Below are 10,718 nucleotides of genomic sequence, written 5' to 3' on the forward strand. Positions count from 1 at the left end.
CGAAATTTTCAAGCACCATGATGCCAAATGGCTTTAAAATACAACTGAAACAGTAACCCGGAAATTTAGGCAGTCCCGAGCTTGCAGCGTACCCTAGTGTAGAAAACACCATCCATTATTGTGATTAAATTTCTGCATAGTTTTACCATTTATAAGTTTTTTGTAATTCAAACTGGTTGTGAGGAGCCTAAAGCAAATTTAAGAGAATTAACATCAAAATATAGATGAATTGGAGTGTTATCCCTTATTTGTGTAAAATATTAAAGTTTGATATTGTTTGGGTGGCATATGCTTGCGAACGTTTCCAAAGTCATTTTTTTTCTGTGAAATTGAAAGAAGGCGTTATATTATAAAGCACTTTTGGCATAAAAATATTGAATGGAGCGTTTTTTAATGTTTAGGCGTAAAAATCAATCGGAAGTAGAAAAACGTAGCGCCATCTGTGCTTAGCTTTCGTTTTCCTTTTTTTTTTTAAACAACTTTTTTCTCTCTCTTTCATTCTGTTTTCGTCATTCATCCCAGAAAGCGTGTAGTAACCTTGTGTCGGAATTTTCTTTTTATTGTGACGAAAATGTTTGTACTAAAAAACTCTTTTCAATAAAGCGCAAAAATATTGCATTTTCAAACCTTTCATTCAAAAAAGGATTAAAGATTATTTTTTAAAAACTATTGTCACTTAGGTGTCCATCGTCGTGACGTTTCAGCTGACGTCATAGGATCAAATTGCATTGCCCATTCACGACAAGGTGGATTTTAGCTGAGACTTTGCGAGAAAAGAAATCTTACAGTTACCTGGATTTAAGATTATTTTCACCTTAAGACAAGCTTTATTTAAAGATTTTTTTCTCACTTGAAAACCCTAAGTCAACCTCGATTGAAGATTTTTAGATTGGCGATCGAAATGGGCTGCAGGTGGCGTAGAGCAGAACTCTTTTCCTATGGCAACACTTCACACGCTTTCCCCATTTAGCGTGTGGAAAGTCATAGAGGAAGGAAGTACGTTAGTTTCTCTCTTGATTTTCATATAGATTAAAATCTTTTAACTTGAGGAACTGTATGGAACTGAAAACTACATTAAACATAGTTCTAAAGAAAAGTATCATGGTTATTTTAAAAAATATTTTTGTTAAATAAAAAGGAAAAATATTAAGAAAAGGGAAAATAGCGTAGTACATTCCTATACAACTGAAAAGAGGAGGAGAGGGAAGGGAGAAGGGCTAAAGGCACGAAACCGATCTCTCCCCAGATGGCGTATTCGAGTGTTGCGATCGCGAATATTGGGAGTACAAATTAGTTCGGTCTGTTTTCAAAAGATAGCTCTAACTGTTATAGATGTTTCATAGTCGGTGGTTTCAGAGAGGTTAAACATCATATTTTCTGTCAATAATATTCAGCTTATAACACTTTGAGTTTCATACAAAAACCCTGTTTTTTACTTTGTTGTTTTACTTGTCAAATTTTGGTGGTAACTAAGCAGCATTTGCGGGAGGTTTTATGTTTCTTCTTTAATTGCAAGAAAAGTGCAGCTGAAGCGCATTGAATGCTTGTAGAAGTTTATGGTGACAACTTGTTATGGCTGCTACAACCTGGCGATATAGGCTACAATTGATTCGTTTGACGCATTGCGAGAAAAACGGCCGGAATACGAGCAAAGACATGACAAAGTTATTCTTCTGCATGATAACGGTTGGCCTCATGTAGCAAAAAATTATTTGGAAAAGCTCAAGTGGGATATTTTACCACACCCGCCGTATGTGCCGGACATTGCTCCTTCTGATGACTGGCTGTTCCGACGGATGCAACACGATTTGGCAGATCACCGGTTCACTTCTTTCACAGAAATCGAAAATTAGCTCCTAATTAAGATCGCTTCAAAAGGCGAGATATTTTTTCGAGATGGAATTCGAAAATTGCCTGAGAGGTGGGAAAAAGTAGTAGCCAGCGATGGACAATACTTTGATTAATGTCTTCATTCATTATTTTCTGAAATACATGCATTTTTGACCACAAAAAAAAAACGGACAGAACTAATTTATACACCCAATAGAAGATTGTTTTCCAAGGTTAGGTGAGTAGAACAGAGGAGATTGTCACACATCTCGTTCTAAGGTTTACACGTATGAACCACAAAACAAACATTTTTAGGTTTACATTAAAAGTCTGAAATAAACCCTTTTTTTTGCTATGTGGGACGAGTGTTGTTCTTCCCTGTAGAAATGTCTGATTTTGAATAATATTTATTTATGAGCAAACATTACCTGCCACGTGAACAGGTAGAAGACGAAACTGTTGGCGTAGAGGCCGACGCTGATTCCAAAGAGTACACAGACGATGGTGACAGGTTTGATGATTCTGTCGGAAATCTTTGAGAGTCGAGGTGAGTATTGCTGTATTAAAAGACCAATTCCGATGGGCAGTGTGAGGATGATGAGGGATCCGGCCAAATTGACGAAAGGTATGGTAGCCTGGCGATCGCGGAAGAGGGAAGCACCCAGAGTGAAGATCCACAAGGGCATCATGGCTAGAGTGAGCAAGAAGAGAGAAAACTCAATTGGGAAACATTGAAATCTATAGAGTGTGTCTATGACTATTTCAATTAGGGAGTGGTTTCGGCTCTTTGTGCTGAAGCTATACCCTCCCTCAAAGGCGTCATTCTTGTTTCCATAGCACTAGACTATAATGAGAATAACTTTCGGTAATTTTGAGTGAAAGTTACTTATTTTGGTAAATGTAAGGAAATTGTTGAGATGTAACAGTTAGTTTTAACTCGCAATCGATGCGCAATTATTAATTATTTAATGGATTAAAAAAGATAAAACAATAAATGCTCTCTTATGTACTCGTATTTATTGGAGATCATTTTGTTAGGTTGCTTTTTAAGAAATAATTTACGTTGCGTAAATTATAGAGTTAAATATTTATTTATATTTTTTGGGGGTTAAGTAATAGTTTTAAGTAGAGCGATGAACTGAAAAGTTTATTTTATCAGCTGTCAATCGACTCAAGCGTTTCCTATGAATTCTTTTCTTGAATGTTGTATTATTGAGTTTTTACATATTTTTTGGTGTCCGTTTAATTTGATTTGAATTTTATAGTTAAAAAAATTTTTTTTTTCGTATTTTTCATAAATAATTATGCATTTAGATTTATTTTTAAAAATGGCAGTTAAACAATGAAATCATAATATGGGTGTTAAATGATATTCGAGTGGCGCATATTCGGAAGAGTTCTCTCGGTTAAAAAAATTCAGATGTTCAAAAATTTAATTGAACCGTTCAACCGATTTGGCTCATTTATGCCACATAAAATCTTTAAAATGATGCAAAAAATTGTACATTTTTTTCAACCATTCTTAAATTAAAAAATAATAACTATTTACTTGAAATTATTTTTTGATTGGAATTATCTTTGGATAAACAAATTTTATAATTGTTAAAAAAAATATCAATTCGCTTAAAATATACAGCAGAAAGCAAATTTTACATTGAGGGGGTCTAAACTTTGGAGATCTCTCTTGACCGGAAACCCTATTTCCCACTTATAGTTTGGGGATCAGAAATCCGTATGCAGAGGAAGTACTTTTTTGTGTCTGGTTTCGTAATTTAAAATATCTTCTGCACTTAGCATATTTGAGGTCACCCCTTCGAGCCATTAAGATTGAGTCCTAGAACGTGAAGGATGGTATGTTTTTTATGTACATAATTATGTATTCACAATGTACGAGTATGTGTAGATGGAATGCTCATACAATGTTTGTACGTACCTACATGACATTTATAAACTGCGGGTATATATAAATTGTAATTGCAATATATATATTTATACGCATATACGTTGGGCAGATACATCTTGCACGGATGCAGATACATTGGATGTATTATACATATGCATAGACAAACATGTGTATACGCATATAGTCATCGGACTTACATATGTAAAGCGAGCGTAGAAAAAACGGATCCCCCTGAATAACGTTTGGTTTAAAGATCGGATCTTCATGTTTCAGGACTCAATCCTAATAGTTCGAAGCCATTCTTGTAAATAATCTCAGTCCATTATCGTAAATGAGCATTTAGAGTTGTGTCCATTTTTGAAAATGTGCATTTCAAGCTATGTCCAGATTTAAAAGCTCACCGACGAACGTTTTTTGGCTCTTTTGTTCCAAGATGGCGGATAGCATCATTACTTTTCTGACCGTTACAAGCTGAATTTATCATCGATCGAAATTTTAATGAGGACACTGTAAATTTCAATCATTTCCTGACTGTTTACAAGCGGAAATGAATATCGTTAAATAAAATTTTACTATATAAATTTAAAATGTCTTATGACCGTTATAAATAGAATTTGCCTTCAGTAGAAATCTTAGAACGAAATAATATAAATTTCAATCATTTCGTGATTGTTTGATAGCAAAATATATGTTGTCAAACGAAACTTCGATCAGGACTATATAAATTTAAATCGTTTCCTGACCGTAACAAGTAGAATTTCTATCGCCAAATAGAGTTTATCGTCCATCAAAATTTTGACAATATCCCGACCAGCTAAAATTTTAAATGGAGCTATCAGTCGAAAATTTCAACTGTTTCTTGACCGTACAAGTGAAATTTATATGGCCAATGGAGATTTCGCTAAAAAAAGTTTTTCTCTCAAATGTTTTATAAGGATTAATTTTGAAGCTCTGGAAAAGTAATAATTGCCTTTGAAATTTAAGTAAAATAAGAAAACCAAAAAGTCTTTAACTTGAAACAATTTTCGCGCAAATCGTAGCATTTTGAAAAATAGGACAAGAATTTGTAAATATGAGTTTTTTTTTAAAAATTCATTATCAACTGCTGAAGGTAACAAGGTTGATTAAATAATGCAACAAATAAATTTCAGGTCTAATTCGGATACATTTCAAGTCTATATTTGTAATGTCATATAGTCAGTAGTATTTTATGAGCAACAGGATAATTAAGTACTGGCAATCCAAGAAGAAGACACGCTATGACGTCATCACCATCCATATGGAGTATTTAATTTTTTAATGATATAACTGTCGTTGAAACACCAACCCAATTTTAGGGTTTACAACTACTCATGTTCAACTACGTAGCCTTGCAATTTTGAACCCGATCCAGAAGACAAGGGAACTCCTGGATCAAATATTGGGAGAAATTTGCCTTCGTGGAGGTCTTTTTGATGGAACTAACCCGCATTTGCGTTACATGGGGAGGAAGACCACGAGAACTTCCCATGGTTGGCCTGACGGCAAGGAGACTTTAATCCATGATCCGCGTACCACTGAGGATATTGAACGTTAACACTGTGGTCGATGCGAGCCGGATTCGTATCGACAGGGATTCGAACCAGGTTCGCCTCATTGGAAAGCGAACGCTCTATCCCCTGAGCCACCGCGGCTCTACATGGAGTTGTTTCTCTACTCATCTCAACTTTAAATGCTTCTCTTAAAATGATAATTAACGTTCAGCTAATTAAATATAAAACCGTATCGAATTTGTTGAAATATAATCCTTTCTCATCTACTTCTTTTCCTTAACTTAGATTTGTTTAGGTATTTTATTGTAACCGTGATCTAATTTTTGTTTTGTGGCAACTTCGATGCATAATAAATTTGTTTATGTTCTACATGGCTTCGTGCCTGTTTTTGTGAAAATATATGGAGTGGTAGAATTGAAATCTTTGTGAAAGAATATAGGCTGTGTTATTTAAGAGAATTTGTACTTGACGGGCTAGGCTTACTCGAAATAGAATGGAAAGAAGAACAGTTGCTAACGTAAACAAATGGCACGTATCAACAACCGATCAGAATCGAGATACCCACACTACGTCACTTGCAGGTATCCCAGTAGTATTAGGAGAGGGAAATTCTATATAAAACGCGTTAAAAATTTACATACTTTTACAAAAACAATAAACTTCTGTCTTGACTCAAGTTGAGGAATATATAAACAAAGTTTTTGGAAAATCGTCTCGTGTTCTCAAGAATTTCTCTTTACTATGGTTTGTTTTTGATCCTCCAGAAATCTTGGATTTAAAATACATGGTAGAACAATCCAGCATAAATTTCTAACCATATTGAAGTTATTTTCAGCTCATCTTAGGAGCTTTTTTTGTCGGGAAAAATTATTGTCGAAACATTTCTTCTGATTAATGGTGGTAGAAAAATAAAAAATAGTGAGGAAAAAAAAAAGAAACTATACAATGAATTTATAGAACATTTATGTAGAATACGAATCTTGCAAAGTAAAATTNGTTGTAGTACTATTGTCTGTAAGTTATATATTATTTTGAATGTAATAATTGTTATATCTGGGTTACTGTCACATGTCAAAAACCTGCCAACCCTGATGTTTTTCTCAACGATATAGTTTTTCATTTATTAATGCGCATGCAGACGATAATAAAAGTCAACAGTTATTTAATTCTATTGTTTCTTGTTTTGATATTGGCAGGGCTTATAGCTCAGAGTGATCATCTCATATTTGATTCTGCTTAGGCGAGAAATTAAATTTTTTAATCTCTCGGTTTAACGTTTCGTTTGGAATATTTTAAAGTATTTATTTTTAATTGTGATTTTTCTGATTTTTTCCCCAGTGTTTTTATTTGATTTATTTAATGTTTTCGCAATGAACACACAATGCTATTGTAAGCAGTTGTACTCACGATAACTATTCTTAAATATATTCTACATTTAGATGGAAAATCGATGAAAGTGACGTATGAAAACTCTAATTAGGAACTTATAAAAGAACAAATTTTACACATTAAATCGAAAAAACTGTCGTACGAATAAAATTTCCAATGATATTACATAACTTGTTTGTGAATTGGGATGACCGTGCTTTCCTATCTTCCGTGTTAAGAGCGCAAAAAAGAGAGAAGATATTACCCTGGATAACCGTCGAACGTGATACGTGAATTGGAACGTGATTCGGACGTGATATTATACATTAGAACGGACGTGATTAACATACTCATTAAAATCACGTGAAAATTAATGTACAATGCACAAAAAAAGAAACTATTATTGAATTTTGTTCTCATAATCGGATTTTTACGTAGTATGTGCTTACCAATTAATCAAAAAGTCTGTTCAAATATTGACTGATGATATTCATTTGATAGCAAACGCCTTAGAAGCTTAACATTGGGTTTAATCAGGATAACATCAATAAAATTTTTAAAGATTTTTCCTCTCGTCACGTTATCAAAACAGAGGCTATAGGTGTTATTTTGGATTGAGAAACCAACGGAAACACTAAAAGAATACTCTAATTAAACCTGTATTACTTTATGGCCGCGAATACCAGCCTTTAAATAAGAGAATAAACTGCTAATATTTGAAAGAAAAATAGTCTTCGGAGGAGTGTTTGGCAGAACAAATTCGAATTATACAGGAAATTTCAGCAACATAATTTCAAATACTTAATCAGAGCAAGATCATTTATTTTATGATTGGGAAGATCTACCATTGTATTAAATCGAATAATTTTAAAAGTTAAATTTACGTACTGTGATGTTCTTAGAAAACACGATAATTGATTTTAACAGTAAGAGATGTATCTTGACCAATGCAAAAGCATTTTCAGGCTATTTTTCACCTGATAGTTTTATAAATAACAACTGAGTGGGGGTTCAAAGTTAGATTAAAAAGATACAAATTATGAATGTGCTAACCCAAAGCTGCTATGGTGCTGATAAATGTCATGGTGACACTGAGGTTGACGTCTCCGTCGAATAAAAGTGTCCAAAAATTGCTCATGCTGCCACCTGGTGAGCATCCAAGAGTGAAGAGACCTAATTGCAAGCTCTTATCTTCCAGTAGAAGCAGACTTATGCCATAAGATGCCTAAAAGGAAAAAGTATTTTTTATATTATTTCAAGTTTTATGAACATTTAAAATGCATACTATACCGTGTGAAAATATTGTTGTCTTATTTTATAATCGGCCAACCTGTTTTTGGGTTTACGATCATCATTGTTCATAGCCTTGTCATTTAGAACCCAATCCAGAAGACAAAGGAAATTCTGGACTTTATGGATAGAATTCACCTGCATTACCGTCACATGGAGAAGAAAACCTCCCATTGTTAGCCTGTTAAAAAAGGGACACTAGCCCATTATTTATCTACCACTGACGATATTATACGCCAGCACTGTGGTCGGTGCGAGTCGGGAGCAGAATTCGTATCGACCAGCCATCACTGGAATTCGAACCTGGGTCACCTCATTGGGAGGAGAGTACTTTATCCTCAGTAAGTAATAGCAACAATTTGTCGTATAACAATCAATCGTGAGCACAATTAGCGACAATTCGTCGCGAGCACGATTTCTTATGGTTTTGATAGTCCAGTAATGATAGCAAAAAAAGGTGTCTTTCTTCGGAAAAATTTATATCAGTAGCATTTTTTTGTTATGTCATAATAAGTAATATCTGAAAACTCTACTACTTTCCGCTTCTCCCCCCCCTTTTTTGTTGTTGTTGAGGGAATTGGGGTGAAATAAAGAGAATTTTTTATATTTTATTTTATAACCGTTGTTGAACAGCCTACCCAATTGTTTGGATTGACGACTACTTATGTTCAATCCATTTTGAACACGAATCCAGAAGACTTAGAAAAAGAATTTGGATGCTCTCTGCTTTTAAAATGGATGTATGCACTTACATTTCCCTTAAAATTCATGTTAACACAGAAATATTCTAACTGTGCAAAAATATTTTTGAATAACATAAATCTTATCAAGACGGTTTGTTATTGCCACAAACCGCCTTGATAAGATTTCTTTTATTCAAAAATATTTTCGTACTGGTAGAATATTTTTGTACATTGAGCGAACAATCCCGTAAACTAAATATTTTAATTTTTAATAAAATGCTTTATTCTATTTTGCGTACATTTGAACTAATATTGATTATGTTTGCAAGGTTTGTTTAGGTTTCTTAAATAATCCGTAATTTAAAATGAAAATAATAATTTGCGTTAAATATTAAATTTCATTTTGCAACTTATGAAAATGTAAATTGGGTATAATATAGCCTACGTTACAGGTTGTGTTGTTCCTACTAAATTTAACCCATGAACGGCATTTTCTGCGAGCCTAACTTCAAGCCACAAATAAACAAACGAAGTGTTCGATCGTTTAAATAGCTGCTCGCCAGATTTTATTGCATTATAAAGAAAAGTTATTGAAACTAAATACAACTAAATAAACAACAACAACTAAAACAAATAACAACAACTACTAATAACAATAACTAAATAAACAACAACTAAATTCCATTCGTTTAGCATTGCGTCATATATTGTACCTACTAAATCGAAGTAGTTGTGTTTTTTTCATATTATACCCAATTGAGATATTGTTGATTGAAAATCGTTCAAAATAAACCTCTAATTATCATTTGTTCAAATGCGAAACAGCTGCCGCCATTTTTTAATCCTCAGCAGATTTTTTCTCAAGGAGTAGCTCAAATTCAGACAGTCCATGCTTTGAAGCTATTACTTAAAATTGAGCCTGTAGTCGTCTGTAAAAGATAATGTTACAAGATTAAAATTCATTGATTTGAATAGAACCTGCCGAAAAAGATTATACATGCTTTTGCTTCATAAAAAAAAATTTTTTTTTCGATTTTCATTAAAAGTTATGTATTTTCTGCTGAATTTTGATGATGAGTTACATAGTTGTAATATTGAAAAAGGAACAACTGGATACCCTATGTTTAAACATTTTTGGTCATTCTGATTTTGTTCGTTTGAATATGTAAACGAAGAACTCAATATGATAGGTCACCAAAAAATTGTGAGAAGTGATCACTTTTGAGGAATGTTGTTTCGAATAAGATCCTTTTAAAGTTTTTTTTTCTTCCGATTATTAATTTTTAGAGAAGTTTCCTAAAAAGCAGAATGAAAGAGGTTGCATCTTACATTAGAGAATAAATTTTTATTTTTCGTTTATGGTTAATTAGAAAATATTAATATTTTAATATTGATGACTAAAGAAAATGTATATCTTTTGAGTTAAATTTTTAAAAAAAATCTATTTAATTTCTTTCTTTAATGGTTCGTTCGTTTTTAAATACTTTTCGGGTGTTTATTTTAGATTGCCAAGTCAATGTTATTTCATTTTGATCACATTTATTTTTTACTTTTCTCTTCATTATTTTTACTTCATTATTTTTACTACTTATTATTTTTTACTTTTCTCATGCTCATTAGTAAGGCCCGGATTTTGATGACATTTGCATTTTTTTGCATTTTTGGACATTTTTTGCTCTTTAGAGCATTTTTTGAGATTAATAGGGCATTTTCTTTAAATTTTGGGGCGTATTTTGCATTTTAAAGCATTTTTAAATTTTTTGTTAATTTTTTTCTAATTTTAATTATTTTTTATAATTTTTTATTATTACACTGGCTTCCAAACAATGAAGAAAATCTCTAGGATACTAAAAGGTGAAGCAACATCTTTTCAAATTGAAGAAGAATTGCCAGTAAGTGTGACCGTCCTTTTCAAGTACGCACCAATAACTTCAGTAGACGTTGAAAGAAGCTTCTCCTGGTATAAAAATTTGCTTTCAGACAAGAGACGCTCGTTTACATTTCAAAATATTAAAAAAAAAAATTTAATAATCCACTGTAATTCTGATATTTAGTAATATTATGAGATGGAAGTTGTTATATTCATTTAAGTTTCTATACAAAATGAAAATG

General features: G+C 32.7%; 1 protein-coding gene across 1 annotated transcript in view; it reads right to left on the bottom strand.

The window, feature by feature from the left end:
• LOC107447794 (P3 protein) overlaps nucleotides 1–10,718 on the bottom strand; it is a gene marked incomplete at its 5' end in the record, with an annotated part of 16,190 nt that overhangs the window by 2,336 nt on the left and 3,136 nt on the right. Inside the window, 2 exon segments of the mRNA XM_016062808.4 lie at nucleotides 2,259–2,521; nucleotides 7,687–7,858. Of these exon segments, the coding sequence (XP_015918294.1) occupies nucleotides 2,259–2,521; nucleotides 7,687–7,858 (435 nt within the window).

Source organism: Parasteatoda tepidariorum, chromosome 4 (genome assembly GCF_043381705.1).
Source record: "Parasteatoda tepidariorum isolate YZ-2023 chromosome 4, CAS_Ptep_4.0, whole genome shotgun sequence".
Classification (NCBI taxonomy): domain Eukaryota; kingdom Metazoa; phylum Arthropoda; class Arachnida; order Araneae; family Theridiidae; genus Parasteatoda; species Parasteatoda tepidariorum.